Source organism: Cebus imitator, unplaced genomic scaffold (assembly GCF_001604975.1).
Source record: "Cebus imitator isolate Cc_AM_T3 unplaced genomic scaffold, Cebus_imitator-1.0 Scaffold120, whole genome shotgun sequence".
Lineage (NCBI taxonomy): Eukaryota > Metazoa > Chordata > Mammalia > Primates > Cebidae > Cebus > Cebus imitator.
This window is the reverse complement of record NW_016107435.1, coordinates 1,109,142-1,134,354: the sequence shown is the minus strand read 5'-3', so window position 1 is coordinate 1,134,354 and position 25,213 is coordinate 1,109,142. Positions and strand designations below refer to the sequence as shown.

The 25,213-nt window shown below is 38.2% G+C and overlaps 1 protein-coding gene across 2 annotated transcripts in view; it reads left to right on the top strand.

The window, feature by feature from the left end:
* Window positions 1-25,213, top strand: part of MTMR7 (myotubularin related protein 7) — a 118,850-nt gene that overhangs the window by 26,273 nt on the left and 67,364 nt on the right. The window contains exons 2-3 of one of the 2 annotated variants that reach the window (XM_017539627.2): window positions 12,750-12,872; window positions 14,750-14,912. The exons of the other annotated variant lie outside the window; for it this stretch is intronic. Of the exons in view, the coding sequence (XP_017395116.1) occupies window positions 12,750-12,872; window positions 14,750-14,912 (286 nt within the window). The remainder of the gene's footprint in view (window positions 1-12,749; window positions 12,873-14,749; window positions 14,913-25,213) is intronic. 2 annotated transcript variants of the gene reach the window in all.

The following is a 25,213-nucleotide window of genomic DNA, read 5'->3' as shown; positions in this document are numbered from 1 at the left end:
GTCTTCTTTTGTGAGACAAGGTCTCGTTCTCTTATCCAGGCTGCAATGCAGTGGCACAGTCATGGCCTGCTGCAGCCTTGACCTCCCAGCTCAAGTGATCTGTCCACCTTACCCCTCTGAGTAGCTGGGACTGCCGGCATGTGCCACCATGCTTGGCTAATTTTTAAATATATTTGGTAGAGACAGAGTTTCACTGTGTGGTCTGGGCTGGCCTCTACCTCCTGGGCTCAAGTAATCCTCCTGCCTCAGGCTTCCAAAGTGCTGGGATTACAGGTATGAGCCACTGCTCCTGGCTAGGAGAGTTTGATAGATAGTCTGGGTGCCTGGCACACAGCAGACACTCAACAATTTAGCAGATTTAATTAATTAAATTAAAAGGGCTTAAACTGATAGGCAACAGCTATCTAGTTTTCACAAGATTCTTTTACAAGTAGCTTGCTTTGTATTGTATTTGATTATTAGGCTGTTCTTGCATTGGTATTAGGAAATATCTGACACTGCGCAATTTATAAAGAAAAGAGGTTTAATTGGCTCATGGTTCCACAGTTTGTACAGAAGGCATGGTGGCATCTGCTGCTGGGAGGCCCCAGGAAACAAAATCATGGCAGAATGCTAAAGGGAAGTAGATACTTCTTACATGGCAAGAGTAGGAGCAAGACAGAGGAAGGGAGGTCCTGTACACTTTTAAACAACCAGATCTCATGAGAACGAACTTGCTATCATGAGGACAGAACTATATTAGTGTGTTCTCATGCTCCTAATTAGGACATACCTGAGACTGGGTAATTTATAAAGGGAAGAGGCTTAATGGACTCATAGTTCTTCATGGCTAGGAAGGCCTCACAATCATGTCAGAAGATGAAGGAAGAGCAAAGAGACTTCTTACATGGTAGTGGGCAAGAGAGAGGTCTTGTGCAGGGAAACTCCCCTTTGTAAAACTATCAGCGTCTTGTGAAATGTATTGACTATCACGAGTACAGCACGGGAAAGACCTGCCCCCATGATTCAGTTACCTCCTGCAAGGTCCCTTCCATGACATGTGGGAATTGTGAGAGCCACAGTTCAAGATGAGACTTGGGTAGGGACACAGCCAAACTATATCAAATACCAAGAGGGGTGGTGCTGAACCATTCAGGAGAAACTGCCCCCATAATCCAGTCACCTCCCAGCAGGCCCCACCTCCAACATTGGGAATTACAGTTTGACATGAGATTTGAATGGGGGACACAGATCCCCCAATCTATATCAACTATATTAACTGTGTTTTTGACATAACTTCATTTCACAGCAGAATGCATTTTTTAAAGAGCGAATTGTTTTAGGCAGCTTGAAAATACGATTCTTTGCATGCATCCCAGATATATCCCTGTGTGCATCCCACCAGCGTTTTTCTTCATTATATGAGAGGTATCTAAGGGATTTCATGAAGGGCAGAGTCTCTATTTCTTCTGTTTATGTGTCATATATTTTCTTGGATTATGCTCAATTCTTCTCTAATCTCTGACCTCTCAATAAATTAGTCCTGGGAAAAGACTTTCATTGGTTTTATAGTTTTAGACAGATTAAATCCTCCTTTTGGAAAAACAATTGATGTTCTTTATTTCTCTACCACAAGGCTTAATTTAAAAACTCCTGAAGCTTCATGGTTACCTCATTTTATTTAAGTAACTTTATGTAAATAGGAAAAAAAGCACTTTCTTTTTAAATTGGAAAAACAAAATGCTTTTTTTTTTCTGTAATTGTAAGAGATTGTGGCAATTCTACATTGTTCGAAAAATTTGCTATAGCCTCAGTTTTCTACTTGTGTGTGAGAATACTTTGCCAGCTATAATTGGGCAGTTTATCTCTTTTGCATGCCCTAGTGTTACTATGACTTTAACATAGGGTAAATGAAGTCATGGACATGAGGTGGGAGCAAGAAGTAAAACTTTGAAGTCTGTGTTATGAATATGTTTGTCAATAATTAGTTTTTTTTTAATTTTTAAATTTTTATTTTTTAGAGGTAGCGTCTCTGTCATCCAGACTGGAGTGCAGTAGCACAATCATGTCTGACTATAACCCCAAACCCCTGGGCTCAAGATGTCTGCCCACTTCAGTCTCCTAAGTAGCTGAGACTACAGGTGCATGCCACTATGGCTAGGTATTTTTTTATTTTTTTGTAGAGATGAGGATCTCATTATGTTCCCCAGGCTGGTCTCGAACTGCCGGCCTCAAGTGATCTTCCTGCCTCAACCTCCTAAAGTCTGGGATTATGGGTATGAGCCACTGCACCCAGCCAGTAATTATTATATTTTAATTAATAGATGTATGCTTTTTTTCCCCCTCTCTCACATGTACAGTTACTTATAGATGGGATGATTTGTCCAGGAGCTCCGAAGTCAAATTCGAAACATCTTTTTTAGCAACCGCTATACAGACAGTGACACCTGCCATAAATAAAAATCACTTGAGAATTTCTGTATGGTAGATGTTTCTATAATTAATGCATGGCTGGTTAGAAATGGGACTTGGTTCCTGAATGGTTACTTCAAAACTGTAGGAGGCCATTGCACCTTATAATGTGAAACATACTGGTACACACCTCAGGGCTTTGCCCAGAGAATCCCTGGACCACCGGGAGAACCACGCCCTTCAGGCTGAACATGGGGGTTTGCCCCTCCACACAAGAGAAATGAACAGGTAGGGAGCTTCAATGGCCAGCCAAACTGCTTTATACAAAATGACCAAACCGTTGAGCTGTAGCCAGAGCATTTAACTTGTTAAACATATTACTCTGTAAATAAATCTCAGAGACGATGGAGGAGAGACTTTTGAGCCAGGATACCTTTCCTTAATTTGCAATATTAGACCCAGACTGAAGAGGTCAGGTATGGGAGAGATCCAGGGAAATGGACACTTCTGGTTTGAAATCTGGCTCTGCCGCTTTCTAGCTGCGAGGCTTGGGCAACTGATTGACTTTTCATGCACTTACATTTTAGCATCTGTGAAATGGAGTAATCATGCCTTTGCCTCAGCTAAGGCTAGAAATAGCTTATGAGCAATACCTAGCACAATATCTGATGCCCAGTTGTGTGGTCAATGGTAAAAGTATTGTCATTGTTGTTATTACCCTTCATCCTCTTGCTCCCTCTGCTTGAGGGAAAGGTTAAAAGGAACATAATACAGTTCTGCTGCCTCCTTTGCCATCAGCTTTTCTGAAAAAGCGGTCCTGGATTGCCCAGATTTGGAACCAGCACTTTGTTAAGTAGGGACTGAGGGGATGGGCACTGTTTAAAGATAAAACAACCTCCATGCCCAGAACCATCCTCCCAACCAGATCCTTGGTATCTAAGGGTGCCTCCCTTCCCTGGGAGCTTTCACACCCCCAGGCTGTGATGTCTCTCACCTGAGCTGCCACCAGGCCCTGGATCCCAGTCTCTATATCTCGGAGCAACACCAGCCACTCTCATGTTGTTCTGTCCTGACAGTTTGCCCTGTGAGTGTTCCTTACAGCCACTGCCCTGCGCCCTCACCACATTCTACTAATCACTGTGCTAATTACTGTATAGTGTAACAGAACTACATTAACTGCTGTGTATTTTAAAGTGCAATATTAATGTACGTTTTTTGTGCTTTACACCTGCACATTTTGTGGCTCATATAACATGTTCTGCTCACAATGGAAGAACATTGAGAAAAAAAGGACTTCGCCTGCATTTTTAGCTTCTCATTACTATAATGGTCTCAAATTTTGTTTCTGCACAAGCTGTCCTTATCACTCAGGCACTTTCTGACCAGAGGGTGGGCATTTGATGTGAGGCACTAAGATTGTTCTGTGTGCCACGTAACTTGAATGTCAACATTAAAGATTGGGGGAAAAAGAAGATGGATGGATGGATGGATGGCTAAATAGATAGATTTTAGAATAAAGTCAACTGTGAGCCTTTATTTTTAAGGGTACTTCATCAATTCTGTCTTAAATCCAAGTGATACTTAATTATGAGAGATTAAGTACTAACTCAGAGGGATAGAAATGACTCAGGAAATCTTACCAAGTGCCCTAGGGTTTCTAGCCAGTGACTTCCTGACTATCCAAGAAAAGCAAAAAAAGAAGAAGAACTCCAGATGGGGAAGGAATTTGGGAACTGAAAAAGAGTCACTGTGACCGGGCAGCTTGTTCCTCCAGGCTGGTGGGCTGGGTGTCCTTGGGCTTGGGATGCTCATCGCGGTCCCTTGGGACCAGAACACTGGATATCAGTGCAGCCTCTGGACCAGCTTCAGAAGCTGTTACAGCATCATTGCTGCTGTGGCTGATACTTCCTTTCCGCAGTAAATCACAAAAGCTGTGTTGGGCCAACCAGGTTTTTAAGTGGCTTAATTTCCAGAGAATTTAATATTGAGTCATTACTGTATACATTTTCACCATTGCCATTTTGTGTCCTTGTAGGTGGTCTGTAAAGGACCGTTGCCATTTTGTGTCCTTGTAGGGGTCAGAACTGCAGTCTGCTAGAATGCAGAGAGTCATTAAAGGCCCTTTAGATCCCTTATAGAAGTAAAAATGCAGAGATAATATCTAAACTGCCTACTCCCAGCAGTTCAATTTCAGAACCAGAACCAGAGCCCAGGCCTCTTGACTCACATACTTTTCTTTTCTTGTTGGTAGACTTAGAAAATGTCACGATACCAAATTTAGCACAACAAACTATTTATCTAGCTGCTTTTCTTAGATTAGAACATAAACTTGTCTTCAGTTTTGGCTGCTGCAGAGATTTTGATTTCTCTCCGTTAGACAGTCGCTGGATCTCTTCCCCCAGATGATTGACAGTGATCTGGAGCCCAGTTTATATGGCTTTGAGGACTTGGTCTTTGGCCTGAGAAAAGCCAGTAGCCAGTGCCACTGCTTTCTGTCCTTTTCGATCACTGGCACCCCTGCCCTGCACTTTGGATTCCTTGTCCTACAGAGCAACTGTATCTATCTACCCAAATAGTTTGAGATGATTCTGGAACCCTGAATGTTCAGCAGTTCAATATTTGATCTGCAGGGTAGAAAGACCCACATTCTATTAAGATTGAAATTAGAAGGTAGCACAATAGAGGATCACCGAAGAAAGGCTCTGTCTCTTAGTGATTTTTGAGGTCTTTCTGATGCCCAGGAAGCAAAGGGAAGACCAAGAAGGACCTATGTTGGGCCACCCGGGGGACCTCTTCAGACCTGGCAGTGCGGTGGTGGGGCCCAGGGTTTTGACTGAAGCTTTTCAGCCTTGGCCTAGAAAAAAATGATGAAACCTTTTTTTCCCCACTATCTAACCGCAAGAGAGGAGGGACGGGAATTCAAAAAAGCCATTAAACTGGGGCACAGTCTTTTCCATTGAATCTGTAAGATTTTTGAAGATGGACAAAGACTCTATCTTATTCACCGTTTTGCTTCTCTTTGTGGAACCTGACACAGTGCTACACATAGGCATCTTGTTGAATGGAATTAGATGTTTAGTGTTCTCTCTCTTTTATTAGTTCTGAGAATCCCCAAAGTCTGCTAGTGCCAGTGTTTGGGTTCTTGTGTCTATTGCCAAGCTTTTTGTCTTTGGATTTATCTCAAAGAACAATATTGTGATAGTAGTTTGTGAGTACAGTATAATTTTGTCATAAAGCATTCTATTTTCAAATACTAATTTCATATATAAGACTTCTTACAATAATTGTTAACTGACTATGCTAAACATATTAATTTTGAATAGCAATTCTAGAATGACCTCAAAGGCATTTACAAGTGCCCACAGCCCTGGTGAAGGATGAATGTGGCTTTGAATTTAGACCTTAGCTCTAGCATGGATGTCCTGCCCTTTGAATGTGAGAATATTTTTGCCTATCTGTTGTGGTGGATATCATGAAAATTATACGTGGACCTCTTTTTTTTTTTCCTCTTCAGCTGTTAGTATATTTTATGTGTGGCCCAAGACAATTTGTCGTCTTCCAGTGTGGCCCAGGGAAGCCAAAAGATTGGACACCCATGTGGGCTGTGCCATGCCACTTCTTCCCTGCAGGACCTGGGGAAGTTTGTCAAGTCTCAAGTTCAATGGAACTATGAAATGGGGATTATGCAAGAACCTATAAGTCGGGGGATACTGTGGGAATTAACTTGAGCTCAGGTATATGAAGTGATAGCACACTGCATGGCATAGAGTAAGTACTCTAAAAATATTTGTTACTGTTTTTGTTATTTGGTGATTTTTCATAAACAAACTGACAACTGGGGTTGGCCTGATTCATGATATTGATAGAGTTCTTTGGAATGCCCCAATTCTCTTTTCTTCAGAAGTCCAAAGCTTTCCCCAGAATTTCTGCCTGTTCCCATGGAGGTTTGCATTTTCACAGTGCCCTCTGGCGTAATCATTAGTTCAGGTTGCATATCGACTCACCATCCATTTGTGTATCTCTGGCCTGTAGCACAGGTCTTCCTTAATTACCTACCTCTTCCTTAATTAACTCTCCCCTCCTCCAGACCCTCAGTGCGTTATGGTATATAGGCAACTGTTCTGAAGATTTGGCAAAGGAAGGGTTGATACTGCAGTGAAACAGTGACTTCAGATAATTTAGATTAGATTCGTTCACTCCATCCCTGGGGATTATTTCCTTTGGTGCTTCACTATCAAATTTAAAAAACAAAAACAAAACACTTAAAATGAAATACAGACATTTACCCAAAAGACTAACAGTGCTTGTGTTGAATTATGGTCTTAGGGGTGATTTTCTCTTCTTCCTGTTATATTTCCAAATCTTTAAACATTAAATAAATAAATAAATACATGTTTTTTAATTTTTAAAGAAGGCAAGTTCTAAAAACTGGGGGTGAAAGTTTCTTAGGATTGGAGAGAAAACATAAGCAGGATAAACAAATCTCTGCTCAACGATCCCCATCTCCTTCTAACACTTTAACATGTATTTCTCAATCCTGCCTAATGCAGTCATTTTATTTCCCGTGTGTATCACAAGTGCAGATGCGCTGGTTGGTAGCACTAATAGGCATCTTTCCTTAAAATGTCTTAACATACCAATTGCTTCTGAAAAGCTAACATGCTGTGGCTCTTGCTGCTCCAGGGTGGAGTTCGAGTGGTCAGACTACCTGCTTCTGACTCTGCCCACTCAAACCCCGCTTTGGCAAACAGTGGTATCTACTTTCTCAGAGCCTGGGAGTTCACACCTCAAGCTGCTCTTTCATGGCTTCTGATCCTTGTGCTTCCAGGACCAATCCAATGGGCAACTTACAGTTCTTGCCTTACTCCATCTCTCAGCAGAGTTTGACATAGACACTCCCTCTCTCTTAAAACATTCCCTCTGCTATCCTCTTGACAACAAAATCTCCTGGTTTTCCTCCTATCTGTCCGTTTCTTTGTTTCTGTCCGTTTCTTTGTTTCTGTCCTTTTCTGATTCCTCCTGTTCGTTTAGATCTTTAAACATTGGGTTTTCCTCAGATCTTTTTTCACTCTGCCTGGTCGCCCTAGGTAAACTCTTTTAGTCCCATGGCCTCAATTATTATCTTTTATGTGCTAAAGACTAAATTTATCATATTTCAACAAATCTAAGACAGCAGTGATGCTGAGAGGCAGCAAGATTTTACGTACCACAAAAGAACAAAGCACTGCCAATGAAATGACACAATAGCTTCTTACACATCAGTCATCAGATGTGTCCCCTTTTTAGAAATACTAGAATATAAAAAATTTACATCCAAGAATTAATAATACATTGTAATAACTTTTGCATAGATTAGCATAGCCTTTTTCAGAGTATGAATAGCTCGTATGTCTTAAGCATAGTGCTTCTGGGAGCAGGCAAATGAGTTGCAACAATTTTGAGAAGCTGGTTGTTTCCTTAGTCTTATCTCTTCCTAAGTATAAAACTGGCCTTATTACTTTGTACTGTACAGCGTATTATATGTATAGATGAGATAGAAATAAGTTAGCCCAACAGTAAGGCTGAGTAATTGAGTCAGTGGGTCTTCAAAATGGTGCCCAAACCCTGAAATTTATTTCATTTTAGATTGCTTTCAATATCTTAGTATAAACTGTGAGGTAGTCCCTTAACAGCGCCTTCTGACTTCATAGCATTTCTAAGACAACTGATTTTAATTTTTATAACTCATTTTTAAAATCATTAGTATCTCTGGGAAATCATACTGTTGGTTTTTCCCTCATTTTTTTTTTCATTTCTTTTTCCCCCTCTGTATCTTTAAAATTGCTTTTGACAGCTCTGGGACCTGTAGGAGCTATTGCCAAATTTTGGAATGTAACTTTCCTGCAGCAGCATCCAAAGTTAACAAAAAGACATGGAAAAATCCCATCTCAATGGTAGTATTCTAATCTACCAACATCTGCATACCTTATTCTGTTCCACTGAGGTTTTCTAAAAATAATTTAAGTGATATAGCTTCCTTACTTCTGTAGGGAGAATAATCCATATCAAATATTTTTGCCTCAAAGCATTATCTTACGCTCAATATGATTATCTCAATAAAGGTTCGTTAGTCTTAAGTTCAAGGAAAATTATTTTCATTCTATTTGTAGACATTTGTAGCTATTGTTAGAGGGTATATTACCAAACTTCTGTTTAATTTAGCTAGGCACATTTAAGCCTGAAAATGAGTTTTTTCCCAAAGAAATATTCCAAAATAAATATATCCCCTTATTTTTCTCTTTGTCTCATCTAACTTAACTCTTTCATAATATCTTTGTTGTAGTTAGTTCAAAATAGAATGTTTAATGATAAAAGTTTAAGTAAAATATCCCAACCATATGGGATTTGGAAAATGCTCCCCGTAAAAACTTTTGGGTCAAAGGAGAAATAAAACTGCAATTAAAGAATATCTACAAAGTAAGAAGAATGAGAACACTATGAATAAAATTCACAGGATGCAACCAGAGATATATTTGGAGGAAAATGACTGAATTTAAAAACTTTTGTTATTAAACAATAAAAATGACATTTAACAAACTGACTGTGAAATCTGAAAATCTGGAAAAAAAGAAATAAAAACTATATGGCATGCCCAAGCAAAGCAAATTAAAACATTTATTAAGGAACCAGAAATTAACAAAGTAGAGAAGAGAAATATTATAAAGTTGGTATGTCCAACACCTGTTAAAGAAAAACCTTTGCCTGTCTAATCACAAAGAAGTAAAAAGAAAATAATTCACAGTATTAGGAATGAAGGAAGGGATAAGAAGAGAGGGATAAGAATGAAAAGATTGTAAAAATTTGAAAATACAGTAAGATAATTTGTAAAGGTATAATGATATTAAAATGAGATTTGGTAGAAATTGGAAACATTAAACAGATCTGTAAACACATAAGAAATTGAAAGCATTACTAAATAACTATTCCTGTATAAAGAAGTACAATACTTGTTTCAACTAATAAATAGTTTATATGTTGAAAGCTTCTTGATTAATTGATGTAATCATAATTAATTCACTTGATAAATGTACCATGAGTAGGCTAGGGCATGCAGGTTCTCTCTTAAAAGTATAGATGTAAAACAAAAAACAAAAGAAATAACTATGGCAAGGAAAACACAAGGAATATTAAAATATCAATACACAGTGACTATATATGAATTACATAGTTGTCATTCCAAGTTGGCCATATACCAGGAACACAGGACTCCTTTAAAGATTGAGAAAACTATTATCGTTATTGGTAATTTAGGACTAGAGTTAAAAAAAGCAAATATTTATCCAAATACATATCAGAAAGACGTTCATTTCTGATTTTTAAAAATCAAAACTCTTAGTAAACTAGGATTAGGTCACTTTCACAATGTGATAATAAATATCAGCATCAAACTCAATGGTGAGAGATTATAAGTGTTCCTATTAAAAATGGGTACACATAAAGAAATGCTCAGTGTTGTTAGCTATCAGGGAAATGCAAATCAAAACCACAATGAGATACCATCTTGCATACTAGGATGACTATAATCAAAAAGAAAGATTATAACAGGTGTTAGCAAGGATGCAGAGAAATTGGAACCCATGTATATTGGTGGTGGAAATATTAAATGGTACAGCTGCTTTGGAAAATAGTCTAGAAGCTCTTCTAAAGCCTTACCATAAGAGTTACCAAATGACCCAGCAATTCCATTCCTAAGTATATAGCCAAGATAAATTGAAAACGTACTTTTACACAAAAACTTATGCTTAGAAGTACAAAGCAGCATTATTATTGGTAGTCAAAAGGTAGATACAACCAAAATGTCTATCAGCTGATGAATGGATAAATGAAATATGATATATACTCATAATGATAGATCATTGGGCAACAAAAAATAAAGCAGTGATACATTCTACAAATAGATGAACTTGGATGGAAACATAGATTCAGAACGTGATTGCTAAGTGAAAGAGACCAGTATCAAAGTGTGACATGTTGAGTGATTTCATTTATATGACATGTTCAGAATAGGCACATCCATAGAGACAGAGGGTAAATTGATTTTTTAGGGCCAGAGTGGTTGGAGGAATTACTGGGACGTGAGTGGTAATGGGTGTAGGGTTTCTTTTTGCGGTGATGAAAATGTTTTAAAATTGGTGTGCTAGTGGTTGCATAATGATGGTGTATACAGTGCTGTGAATATGCTAAAAAACATTGAATAGTACATTTAAATGGGTGAATTATATGATATATGAGTTATATCTCAATAAAGCTGTTATTAAACAAATGAAAAACAATGCAAGAGTGACCATGGTCTCCATGCTATTTCTAGTTACTCTGAAGTTTCTAATTAATGCCATTCATTATACAAGGAAAAAAGAGATAAATAATGGAAAGGAAGCAACAAATTATTACAGAAAATAGTTGTCTACTCAGACCATTCAAGAGATTTATACTAAAATGAATAAAAAAGTTTGCTAAGGAGGCAGGTATAAAAACTCATTGGGCCTTGGTTTGTTATCCTTACTATATATAAAGAGTTCTTATAAATATGTAAGAAATGATCACCTAGAAGGAAAGTAAACCAGTGATATGAAGACCATTTGCAAAAAATACATCATGGTAGGTAACCATGCAAAAGAATGTGCAGCATATCAGTAACAAAAGAAATACTTCTTAAAAAAAAATCATAAGCTGGTAGGTGAGGGCCACTGTTGTTGAATGAATGTCTTTAACATACGTAGACATTCACAAGTCCTCAGGAATTTAGCAATGCCTCAGAGTAAATTACGTGACTACAAATATTTATAATACCTAATTCTTTATTGACCTCAGTAGATATCTGAAAATTGAGAGGAAGTAATCTCTGAAAATTGGGATCCGCTAGAGCTATTCCTAGAGGGCTGGCTTGGCTATAAGCACTTAGAGGAGACTGAGGCAATAGGAGGTCTTGAGGCTTGTTTGCTCTTGGTGTCCTGAGGAATGTTCATGAGGTCTGCCACTCCCCTGGCTCTCCCCTGGAGCGGAAGGGAGGTCTGAGGCTCCTAAACTAGATCAGGACCACAGTTTCTATTATTATTTATTATTATTTTTTTAGATGGAGTCTGAGTCTGTCATCCAGGCTGGAGTGCAGTGGCATGATCTTGGTTCACTGCAACTTCTGCCTTCTGGATTCAAGTGAATTTCCTGTCTCAGCTTTCTGAGTAGCTAGAATTGTAGGTGCCCGCCACCACACCAGGCTAATTTTTATATTTTCAGTAGAGATGGGGTTTTACCATGTTGGCCAGACTGGTCTCAAACTCCTGACTTTAGGTGATCAGCCTGCTTCAGCCTCCCAAGGTGCTGGGATTACAGGTGTGAGCCACCTTGCTGGCCCACAGCTTTTATTTAAACTGAAGAATGGAGTGATTGCAATGCATTAGTTCCTAAGCTGCCTCATGGAAGCAACTACCATTTTGACTGGAGGAATGAGTCAGTGTTTATCTGCAGGTGGTTGATTGTTGACAGTAGTAGGATTCCTGTGCCCTGTGGTCATTATAGGAGTGTCCCTCTGGTGGTTATAGTGGCTGTGTCTTACTAGAGTCATCATTGCTTCAATTTTCTCTTGCCCTGTAGAGACTATCTTGTCATTTCAGTTACATATTACCTTAAGATGATCTCAGTGTACATATCCTTGAAATTGCCCTGCATATAAGAGATGTACACTTGATAAAAATTATTTTTAGAAATCTTTTGTAGCTGAGTTGTGATAATACCATTTATTAGAAAGATTTTTTTTTTACAAATCAGTGTAAGGATCTTGAAATGGTATGTTTTCCTTATACACATTTATCTGATACTTTTTTTCTCCCATGTGTATGTTTATACTTCACTACTTGTTTATATGGAAGCAAATAGCCTTAAGGCCATTTCTACAAGTTAGAAACACGTAGAAAAATGTGTTATTTTCTTTTTCATAGAATGTAATTCATGTATAGTCAGTGTAAACTCAGAACTTTAACATATACACTTTCTGCTTTAAATTAGAAATGTTATATAATTCCAATGAAACAAAAGTGTAGACCAGTGTAAAACTCAGAGAGGGTATTCTTAATAGGGTCTACAAATCTTTTGTGGTACATTTAAAGTCATATTTTCATAATGGGTCAGTTTTCATCCTTGGATATACAGAATCATATTCAGAGATCCGATTAACTTAAGGAGATGTGTTTTGGTTTTTATTATTGTGGGAATTCTCAAAAAATTGCATTTTGGAGTAAGTATGAGTTTACTCCCTTATCATTTATTTTGTGAATCACTCTTCTAGTTTATGGTAACTCTTTTCATCATGCTGATTTCTCCAGGTTGAAAATGTCCGCTTGGTAGATCGAGTGTCTCCTAAAAAAGCAGCTCTAGGTACTTTGTATTTGACGGCTACTCACGTCATATTCGTCGAAAATTCACCTGACACAAGAAAAGAAACATGGGTATGCTTTCTTTATTTTTAGCTTTCCTTATTTTGCGTTGTTTGAAATGAAAAGGTTTTGCCCTTCATTTTTCCTTAGGGTGAGATGGGTGGGCTTTTGGTGCTTGGGTGTTAGGGAACTGTTTCTGGAATGTGTGTTTGGCCTTTTTCTGTGCAGTCATATCTACTTAATCATTTTAAATACGAATTATTTGAACATCGTTAAAGAAGGACATAGAAATAGCCAGATGATACAAGTGCTTCCTGTCACAGCTGTCAAGGAGAGATTAAATAATGTCAGTTGTCCAGATTCAGCATTTTCATCCTCCAGTGCTCCATTTGCAGTACTCTTTATTTATAGGGTCCTATAATGCAGCCATTTGGTCATTTTATTATGTCGCCTCTACTTTTCCAATAATTGGAAAAAGAAAAGCTAGAGGAGTTTCACCATCAGATATTTCTGCTACTTATTAATGAAACTATTAGATATTTGTTCTTCTTGCTATTTTTGAGATGGAGTCTCACTCTGTTGTCCAGGCTGGAGTTCAGTGGTGTGATCTTGGCTCACTGCAACCTTTGCCTCCTGGGTTCAAGTGATTCTCCTGCCTCAGCCTCCTGAGTAGCTGGGACTACAGGCATGCACCCCCACGCCTGGCTTACTTGTTTGTATCTTTAGTAGAGACGGGGTTTCACCATGTTGGCCTGGCTGGTCTTGAACTCCTGACCTCAGGTGATCTGCCCACCTTGGCCTCCCAAAGTGCTGGGATTACAGGCATGAGCCACTGCGCCTGCCCATGTTATTTTTTCTGCAACCCAATCATGACATCCCTGAATTGTAGATTTCCCTTTTCTATATTCCATGCACTGTGATGCATACACTTTTAGCAGAAGGTGGCAGGCACTTCTTAGTGTAGAGGAAACTTAATAAAATGCTACCATTGAAGACTGAGCAGAGACCCTCCAGTAACACCAGAGATGCACTTCAGCATGATTTCCTTTAAAGTTAATCTCCTGTTTAGAGAGTAGAATTATGGTTTTACCAGAGGCTGGGAGTGCACAGGATAGGGGGGAATGAGGAGATACTGATCAAAGGACATCAAGTTTCCAATAGACAGGAGGAAACATCTTGAAATCTATTGCACAGCAAGGTGACCATACTCAATAGTAATGTATGTTTCAAAATCATTAAAAGGGTAAATTTCAAGGGTCTTACTGTAAAAACAACAACAACAACAACAACAAAAAAACAAAAAACTATAGGTAACCGATGGCTATGTTAATTAGCTCAATTTAATCCATTCCACATGATGTATATCTATCACAGCATCACTTTGTACCCTGTAAATGTGTACAAATATGATTTGCAGTAAAAAAAAATATTTAAAAAATAAAACAAATCCCTTCTTTTGTAGCCTGCCCGACCACCAACAGCTTGGAAAACAACAATCCCATGTTGATACAGAAGTTGAACATTCCATGTGGAATTAAGGAGCATGGTGGCACCTCCCAGTGGAGCCATCTCTAACTTTCCTTGATTGCAGAAGTTTATTTTACTAACTTCTCATGACCGTATTTAATTTTAGCTATTAAGTGCATTCAACATTTGACTACCAAAATGTTTTCTTACCTGGCCTTATGCAAATTTATATGCTGTGTGGTTTGCTTTGAAATAACTATCCTGGCTATCAGGAAGCTTAGTATTGAAAAATAAAATTAAAAATTTAGGAAGTTGGTTCTTACCTGGAACGTCTCAGTGCTTGTCATCTGGATACAAGGATTGAGCTAGCTGGAGGTTGGGCACTGTTTCTTGTCTTTCTTTGAGCCACAAAGAAATGTTAGTCCTTGTCATATTCATTAGTTACTTGTGCTTAGCTTATGCAAATTAACGTTTGGTTTTAGATTCTTCACAGCCAGATTTCCACCATTGAGAAACAGGCAACAACTGCTACTGGATGCCCTCTGCTGATTCGCTGCAAGAACTTTCAGATAATACAGCTCATCATACCTCAGGAAAGAGATTGCCATGATGTGTACATCTCCCTGATACGCCTTGCAAGGCCAGGTAGGAGAGAGGAACTTGGCATTTAATATAGAACCTCTCTTAAAAATTCGCAAATCACGTTCAATAATTTGTATGATGCTTAGAAATGATAGTATTTGAGGGATTAGGTGTCAGTCTGGTCCTCAGATGAGGACAAGCCTGAATGATTGCCTGATATATAGTTTCTTGTTTTTTAGGGTCTCTTCCAAGTTATTTACTATGTGGGTCTCTTTCATGAATCTTAGTATTAACTTAATCTTTGTGGGGGTTATAGGATGTTTTCCTTTGGGGGTGAAATTGCCTTTAAGCTAAGCCCTTCTTATATTATGGTAATCGAGCTGCCTTGAATGGGGCCAGCGACAGAACTGACCAATTGGTTTGTGTGGGAAATGTTATCAGACAGTTTTAGTGCAGTTTTCTCCCTCTTGAGGCTTTTAAGGTTTGATCTCCATTGCTTTTTTGTTTCTTTGGGTTTTTTTTTTTTTTTTTTTTTTTTTTTTGTTTTTTTTTTTTTTTTTTTTTTTTTGAGACAGTCTTGCTCCATTGCCCAGGCTGGACTGTGGTGGTGCCTTCTTAGCTCACTACAACCTCTACCTCCCGGATTCAAGCGATTCTCGTGCCTCAGCCTCCTGAGTAGATGGGACTACAGGTGCCTACCACCACACTCTCTAATTTTTGTGTTTTTACTAGAGATGGGGTTTCATCATGTTGGCCAGGCTGGTCTTGAACTCGTGGCCTCAAGTGATCCACCTGCCTCAGCCTCCTGAAGTGCTGGGATTACAGGCATGAACTACCATGCCTGGCCCTGTGTTGCTTTTTGATAATAATTTATTTTTTCCAAGGTTGGTGCAACTAGACTTTGTTAGCATCAGTGACTATTCAGAGTGTGGATCTGCTGATTCTCCTGGAAAAAAAAAAAAGAAGAAGAAAATTTGATATGGTGGGAAGAACATTTGGGTTTGAAAAATATGTTCTCTCCATTGCTGTCTTGTTCTAGCTGTCATCTTGGGCACTTCAGATTTATAGCTTACTCTTCACTTGTACAGAAGTGTTTCTTGCCTCTCTATGTGGCTTGTGTGAGTTGTGGTGGTGTTTTCCTTAAAAGAAATATACTCTATGTTTCTTGGAAGAATACAGTGAAAGGAGATCATTTATATAAAAGTTACGTTACACAGAAGTAGTTAATAAAGAAAATAAGATATGTGCTGATAGTTACTTTGCCAAGTGCTTTTTGCATCAGGACAAGAAGTTCAATTATAAACTTGTGAAGGCATTTGGTTGGATCCTAAGTTTCTTATGATTTGTCCATATCCTTTGTAGGTAGCTAAGAGATAAAGTTACTGAATGGAAACGATGCCAGGGAGCTGTCAAAATCTGGTAATTTTTACTTTACACTGTTTCCCTTTAAAGACAGTTGGTTGAGGCTTTTTTATCCAAGTGTGTTAAAAGAATGGCAGAGTAAGCCAGAAAAGCAGTTGAACTTTTTGGAGGGTGCACTAAAATTGGAACAGAAGTTCTGGGAAGATGTACATTAGGTTGCACGCAGCAGAGAATGTGAGGAGAATTCTGTGCTAACAGTCTCTGTGTCACTGATTAATGGAAGTACTGGGCGATAAATGTGCTCTGAGTGGATTAATGGGATTTAGGAATAGCCCAAAGAACTGGGAAAGGGCTGGGCAGCTGGAAGAATGAATCACAGGGACCAGGAGGGTCACGGCCCTCAGGCAGCAAGTGCTAGGACTCTCACTGGGAGGATCCCCGAGGGGGAAATTTGTATGTTCCCCCACTTTCAAAAATAGATACTTTTTCTTAAAATATGAAGTTTTGGGAGTTAGATATTAGATGCAGTCAGAGACCTGACTGGCTACCTTTTCTAAAAAAAGGAAATCATAGTAATTCATTGAATCAAAGCCATCACGTAAGAGGAGTTAAAAAGAATCACTAGCATTTTGAAACATGGGGATTAGAAATGCCAGTTTGCATAAAATGTAGTGCTTTAATAAATGTGGGAAGGTGAACTAGAACACAAGCAGTTTCACAGTGTAATGTTAAAGGCAGTGCTAAACTTGGGGCATATTATAGGCTGTCACTTTGGAAGCAGGACTTTAACTGTAGAGGGAGATGGGGAAGTGTGGAAGGGGTTAGACATGAAACAGTAGCCTTCAGTTGGGGCATGTGTGGCTTTTTAGAACCATCTGAAGATATTTTATAAAATACACACTCCCCCTCCTCTAAGTAATAAGGGGGTGTGTGTGGTTGGTGAGGGAGGTGCACTTTGAATTCTAGTAGTATAATATAGCTCTCTCTTGTTATTCTGGTTAGTCATCAACAAAATTTACATATTTTCAGTTTCTTTTATGGACACCCAGCTAACTGCAAGGTTCTATACAGCAGGGGTCCCTAACCCCTGGGCCACAGACAGGTACCAGTCTATGGCCGGTTAGGAACCAGGCCACATAGCAGGAGGTGAGTTGTAGGCGAGCAAGCATGAGGTCCACCTCCTATCAGATCAGCAGTGGAATTAATTCTCTTAGGAGCATGAACCCTATTGTGAACCACACATTCAAGGGATGTAGGTTGTGTGCTGTTTACGAGAATCTAATGCCTGATGATCTGAGGTGGAACAGTTTTATCCTAAAACCATCCCCCAACCACACCCGCATCCATGGAAAAATTGTCTTCCACAAAACTAGTCCCTGGTACCAAAAAGTTTGGGAACCACTGCTATAAAGGACAAAATAGTTGTTTTTACATAGAAAGAAATGTTTGGGTGTTCATTTAAGTCAAGGCCTCTGAAGGAGATATTTTTATAGTTGTCATAATTTAATATTAAAATCAAAAGTACTTTAAAACCTTAGCATCAGCAGAATGCTAAGGGTGGGAAAGGGAAGAGAAAAGTTCCCAACTGTCAGCAGAGAGACACAGAGGCATGAAGTGTTTTAAAACCAGTGTAACTATTGAAAGCTAAATTGCTTTAGACATTCTGCTGAATTCAGGCAAGTTAAAATAAATGTCGAGATGCTCTCTTTACTGAGTTAGGATTTGTGGTATAAGGGTAAATCAAATTACTGAAAAATTAGGAGAGATTTTTATTGGTTTGCTTTTTGTATGAATAAAGATTGATAAGAATTTGGTCACAGACTATAGAAGATCTCAGGCAAAACATAACATGGCCAAATGCAAGAAGCTCTTGAATTCTTGGTAAAGAACTAACATAGGTTAAAATAAGAGTTGTGGCTCAAATGAGATCAGTCAACCTTGTAGATCTAATGTATTCATAAGGATGTGAACTTTTATAATGAAAATACCCATGTTTCTCACAGGGCCTCAGCTTTCCCATGTCCTCTCTCCTCTCTTCCCTCCAATTTGCCTCCTGCTGTTTATTTTTGAATCAATTATCTTTCCCTCTTTAGTGTTGGTGGGTGGTTCAATGCTTAAATAATTTCTTTTGTTTATTTTCCTCCTTTTCCTAGTTTCTTTTTAGTATCTTACTCCCCAATTTTTTTGGATATTTTTGATTTAAAAAAATCTCATCATTAAAGTAGTCTCACTTGCTTAATTTATAACTTTTTATTTTCCTTATCTAAGTTATTGATGTTTAAGCAGTTTTTGCAGTGGTAATTTCTTTTTTATCAGAGTCTTGCAGCCCTTTTCCACTGTGTTAGCTTCAACAGTCCTAGTGTTTAATTCCAACACAATTTAAACACAGTATTTAAAATAGACAGCAGGCCGGGCACGATGGCTTAGGCTATAATTCCAGCACTTTGGAGGGCCGGGTGGGCGGATCACAAGGTCAACAGATTGAGAGACCATCCTGGCCATAATGGTAAAACCCGGTCTCTACCAAAAATACAAAAATTAGCCGGGCATGGTGGTGCATGCCTGTAGTCCCAGCTACTTGGGAGGCTGAGGCAGGAGAATCATTTGAACTTGGGAGGTGGAGATTGCATTGAGCCAAGATTGCACCACTGCACTCCAGCCTGGTGACAGAGGGCGACTCTGTCTCAAAAAAAAGAAACAGCAAGGGTGAGGCACTGTCATTTTTGTTTTAAATATGCAAAATCTAGTAATAGCTGTATTTATCTTCTCACCCCACTCTAAATGGTTTTTCAGATACAGTTATTTTAAATTGCCCGAATTCAGCATGATGTTTGATGCAATTTAGCTTTCAATAATTACTGTGGTTATTAAAAAAATGTTCACATCTCTGTGACCTGATGACTATTGGTAACTTTTCCCTTCCCTTTCCCACCATTCACATTCTGCTGATGCTGATTCATGTTTGTTTTTTTCTTTAGATTTTTAAAATACTTTTGATTTTAATATTGCATTATTTGTTGCTTCTCCCAGTTAGTCTATAGTGAGAGGCAATTCCTCCGTATATTTACGCTAAATAATTCTGTTTTTATAACCTTTAACCTGATGCCTAGGGAACGAGCTAGGTTTTTTTTCCTTCCTTCCCTAATGTTTTGTTGTACCCACATCTCTCCCTTATTTTGGCAGAAGGAGCACCCTTTCCTTTACGTGGGAGAGAAGGAGCAAAGGGTGGGTACGGATGCAGCCCTGTTTATTCGCCTGGTGGTTTCAAGTTGAGAGTTCCACCTGATGGCTTGCATTTTCTATGGGAAGTAGAAAATAGGGTTATCTGAGAGTGAAGGAGCCAGGGAGGGCAATAGAGACTGAGTTGTACTGTAGTGCCACAAGCTTCCCTAGGTTAAGGGGAGCACAATGAATACCCGTGCTAGAAAAGAGTCAGTCAAAACATGCATCTCTATGCTTGGGTTGAGCTCTTGCTTTCAACTGAAACACTGATTTGGTCTTCCTAGAAACAGCCAAAATGTTACTCATTCTTAATTTCATGTAGTATTTTAGAAATTATCATTTTGCTTTCTGGGCAGGAAAACATTAAAGCTTGACTCCTGTTTCATTAGTTATATGATTTATGTAGATAATATATGATACTGTGAATACCAAGATTTCCACATTAACTTTTTCTGAATTTTTTTAAAAATTAAAGGTGCACATTCAGTTTACTCCCACAGTCCAAAGTCATTTTGAGTATTTACTTCTTATTGGAGGAGCTCTTGTGTAATGGGGCCCCTTAGGGTGAGGCCTTCGGTACACTTCCTGCTGAAAGCTGCTGGTCACTAACAGCAAAATATGTTTTATATTGGATATGCTGGCTTAGACTGATGGGAAAAGCCAGTGGAGCTTTTAACATGCCTGTTTTAAAAGTGGGCAAAAAATCAGCTGAGGGATATGACCTTCCTAGAGTAGGCAAATATTTTCTCTCTGTTCAGATTCTGTAAAGATTACAGATTTGTCTAAAATATAAAAAGTTTCTGCATAACCAAGGAAACAATAAAGAGACACTCTAAGGAATGGGAGAAAATATTTGCAAGCCATACATATGATAAGAGATTAAAATCCAAAATATGTAAGGAACTCAAACAACTCTATAGGATAAGAACAAGCACTCTGATTAAGAAAGGGACCTGAAGAGACATTACTCAAAAGAAGGCATAGATGACTAACAGATACATGAACAAATGCTGGACCTCAGTAATCATTAGGGAGATGCAAATTAAAACCACAGTGAGATATTGCCTCACAACTGTTAGAATGGCCTTTACCGAAAAGATGAAAGATAGCAAGCTTTGGCAAGAGTGCGGAGGAAAGAGAATGTTTATGCATTGTTGGTGGGAATGTAAATTACTACAGCCATTATGGAAAATAGATGGAGGTTCCACAGAAAACAAAAATAAAATGAGATGATTCAACACTCCTGCTTCTGAGTACTTCCTGAAAAGATTGAAATCTATATGTCAAAGAAATGTCTGCTCTCACATTTTCATTGCAGCACTATTCACAGTAGCCAAGTTGTGGAATCAACGTAAGTATTCTTCATTGGATGAAGAACTAAAGAAAACATGGTATATATAAGTAATGGAATGCTATTCAACCTTCAAAAGGAAGACATTTTGTTATTTGTGACTACATGGATGGAATTGGAGAGGATTATGCTGAGTGAAGAAAGCCAAAGACATAAAAAACAAATACCACGTGTTCTCACTTATATGTGGGATCTGTAACAGTTAAACTCATAGAAGCGGAGAGTAGAATGGCAGAGGCTGGGAGCAGGGGAGATGGAGAGATGATGGTCAAAGGGTGCAAAGCTTTAGACAGGAGAAATAAGTATCATTATTTTGAGATCTATGGCACAGTGTGCTGAGTGTAGGTAATAATTGAGTAGTGTACATTTCAAAACACTGAGAGTAAATTTCAGATATTCTCGTTACAAAATACGTGAAATATTTGAGGCAATGTATATGTTAATTTTCTTGAATTAATCATTCTACATTGTAGTCAAAAATCATAACATCATTATTTACCCCAGAAATATATACAACTATAATTTGCCATATATTATTAAAAAGTCTATAAGCCAAAAAAAAAGATGATCAAGACCTAGTTTTTTTTTTTTTTAATCTACCTTCCAGCTAATTGCTAAAAATTCTGCTATGTATTTGGCAAAAGCCGAGAGTGAAAGGAAAATAAAATTATGAGATGGGAACAATTCAGTAACATTTTCTTCTGTGCTAGTGGCACTTTTTTGATTTCTCAGAGTAGGCAGAGTCTGGAGGCCGCTTCTGGGCTTGCCTGTGGTTAAGAGGCTTGCCCGTGTTAACATGACTGAGTTTTGGCTGACAAAAATGGGGTTTTTCCTTGCTGTCAGGTAGAATTTTGCTTAAATTGGGCATGAAGATTGATTGATCACCATTTTCCTTAAAAATATCTGAAAGGAAAAATTCATAATTTCAGTGTCAACCCATCCTAATGTCTCCTAGTTCAAGATTGATCTGCTTAATGTCTGTTAAAATTATTCTTGCTGTAATTTATGGATACTTTCATTTTCTCTACCCAGTGGTAGCAGGTATCAGCCCACACACAGAAAAATGTCAGTAGTCATAGGGTGTTTTTCTTCTTCTACCTTTACAGCTATTTGTAAATATTTAACAAAGGGAGCTTAAATTCCATTATTACCCCATCTTCAGTAGGTCTTCTTTTACTGAGGGAACTGAGGCTTTCTCAAGAGAGTCTTTTTGACATCTTAAACAACTTGGATTTGTGGTTAACATTATGGTAGCAGAAGCCTGAGTCATGAAAATGGTACTTAGAGATGGAAAAGATGTGTCAGTGTCCAGCCAACTATTCCCAGAACGGGATTTCAAGTTATACATGCTGTCTGCAACATTAGCTAAGATGATAAAAAATTGTTTCTATGGAAAGTGTCTGCTCTGGTTTGTGTGTGAGTGTACCTGGATGTGCATATTTTGTTATTTGTCCAAATAGTATTCTAAGTTTTGAGGTTTAGAAATATGACATAGAGAAAGACTGAAATAGAACATAATTTATCTCACTGACATACCACAGTTGCTTCTTACTCACAGGAAAAATGAAGAAATCTGGCTCCTAAAATATGACCCTTATCTTTCCTCTTTCATGTGAATGAGTCATCTCAGTAGCCGTCAAAACAAATTTGAAACCTGAGTTTTTGTGTCAGGCTGCCTGTGTGTTGCTGCAGCCTCTTGCTGGTGGTGAGATCCTATAAAGGGCGTCAAATACATATGTTTAGGAACCTTAAATTGTCTACATTGAATGCTATCAGTATGCTAAGGACATAGGAGGACCTAGGGAAGCTATGAGAAGGAAATGTATTGGAGAGAAACAGGAAGATTAGGGGACTGGAACAAGGAAGGAAGAAGGGAGAGGGATCTACCTTTGGGGAGTGGTATGTTATGATTAGGAGCAGGCCTTCTGCAGCCAGATGTCTCATTTCAACCTGGACTCCCCAGTTACTAGCCATATGACTTTGAGTGAGGGAATGTGCCTCAAACTCCCTTTGCCTCAGATTTCTCATCAGTAGAGTGAGGACCATCAATGTTGCCTGCTAACCGGATTAATGCACTTAATTGCAACAGAATCTGGAACAAAACAAGGTCTGAGTATCAGCTATCCTTTGTTATCATCAGAAATGCTTAGATCTGCACTGCCCAAAATGGTAGCCACTGGACACAGATAGCTGTTCAGTATTACTCCAAACTTAGTGAAAAATACATGTGAAATTTTAAAGACAGTACAAAATTAAATGGATCAAATATTAATACATTTTATATCACACATATTGAAATCATAATGATTTTGGATATATTGGGTTAAATAAAATAGATTATTCAATTAACTCTTTTGAAATATGGCTACAAGGACATTTAAAATGACCTACATAGGTCACATTATATTTCTGTTGGATAGCGCTGGTCTCTGCACTTCCCCTTAAATGGCAAGACCAGAGCAAGAAAATAAAATCCTAGCTTTTACTGGAGGGAGGGAAACAGTGGGGCTTTTGAGCTTCACAAGCATCAGAGATAACACGATAGGATTGAAAGAAGCCGCATCATGATGCAGCCTTCACCAGTTCTCATCCCATGAGCACAGCGCTGTGCACTATGAATTGAGTTTTTTTTTAATGAATCCTATGCAAATGGACAGCAGAATTATGACGTTTATGTAGTTGCTTAAAGTTCAGATGTTCCCAGTGCACACTTGTAATCCACAGTTTTTTCAGTTTTGTTATTTCTTCTTTTTTAATACTGTGAGCATCAAAATGCGCATTTGGCCTGGGCCTGTGTCTGCTACTGAGAGACCACTCTAAATCCAAGCTCCCTGTGCATTAAAAAAAATGGAATCTTGATGTCTAATGAACGCATATGTTCTTAATTTTTATGTTCCATATTTTATGCGGTCTGGAAAATATATCTGCTTTTNGCAAAGCTTTAGACAGGAGAAATAAGTATCATTATTTTGAGATCTATTGCACAGTGTCCTGAGTGTAGGAAATAATTGAGTAGTGTACATTTCAAAACACTGAGAGTAAATTTCAGATATTCTCGTTACAAAATATGTGAAATATTTGAGGCAATGTATATGTTAATTTGCTTTAATTAATCATTCTACATTGTAGTCAAAAATCATAACATCACTTTTTACCCCAGAAATATATACAACTATAATTTGCCAATGTATTATTAAAAAGTCTATAAGCCAAAAAATTAAAAAGATGATCAAGACCTAGTTGTTTTTTTTTTTAATTTACCTTCCAGCTAATTGCTAAAAATTCTGCTATGTATTTGGCAAAAGCCGAGAGTGAAAGGAAAATAAAATTATGAGATGGGAACAATTCAGTAACATTTTCTTCTGTGCTAGTGGCACTTTTTTGATTTCTCAGAGTCGGCAGAGTCTGGAGGCCCTTCTGGGCTTGCCTGTGGGTAAGAAGCTTGCCCATGTTAACATGACTCAGTTTTGGCTGACAAAAATGGGGTTTTTCCTTGCTGTCAGGTAGAATTTTGCTTAAATTGGGCATGAAGATTGATTGATCACTATTTTCCTTAAAAATATCTGAAAGGAAAAATTCATAATTTCAGTGTTAACCCATCCTAATGTCTCCTAGTTCAAGAGTGATCTGCTTAATGTCTGTTATAAATTATTCTTGCTGTTAATTTATGGATAGTTTCATTTTCTCTACCCAGTGGAAACAGGCATCAGTCCACACACAGAAAACTGTCAGTAGTCGTGGATGTTTTTCTTCTTCTACCTTTACAGCTATTTGCAAATATTTAACAAAGGTAGCTTAAATTCCATTATTACCCCATCTTCAGTAGGTCTTCTTTTACTGAGGGAACTGAGGCTTTCTCAAGAGACTTTTTGGCATCTTAAACAATTTGGATTTGTGGTTAACGTTATGGTAGCAGAATCCTGAGTCATGAAAATGGTACTTAGAGATGGAAAAGATGTGTCAGTGTCCAGCCAACTATTCCCAGAATGGGATTTCATTACACATGCTGTCTGCAACATTAGCTAAGATGATAAGAAATTGTTTCTATGGAAAGTGTCTGCTCTGGTTTGTGTGTGAGTATACCTGGATATGCATATTTTGTTATTTGTCCAAATAGTATTTTAAGTTTTGAAGTTTAGAAATATGACACCGAGAAAGACTGAAATAGAACATAATTTATCTCACTGACATACCACAGTTGCTTCTTACTCACAAGAAAAATGAAGAAATCTGGTTCTTAAAATATGACCCTTATCTTTCCTCTTTCATGTGGATGAGTCATCTCAGTAGCCATCAAAACAAATTTGAAACCTCAGTTTTTGTGTCAGGCTGCCTGTGTGTTGCTGCAGCCTCTTGCTGGTGGTGAGATCCTATAAAGGGCTTCAAATACACGTGTTTAGGAACCTTAAATTGTCCACATTGAATGCTA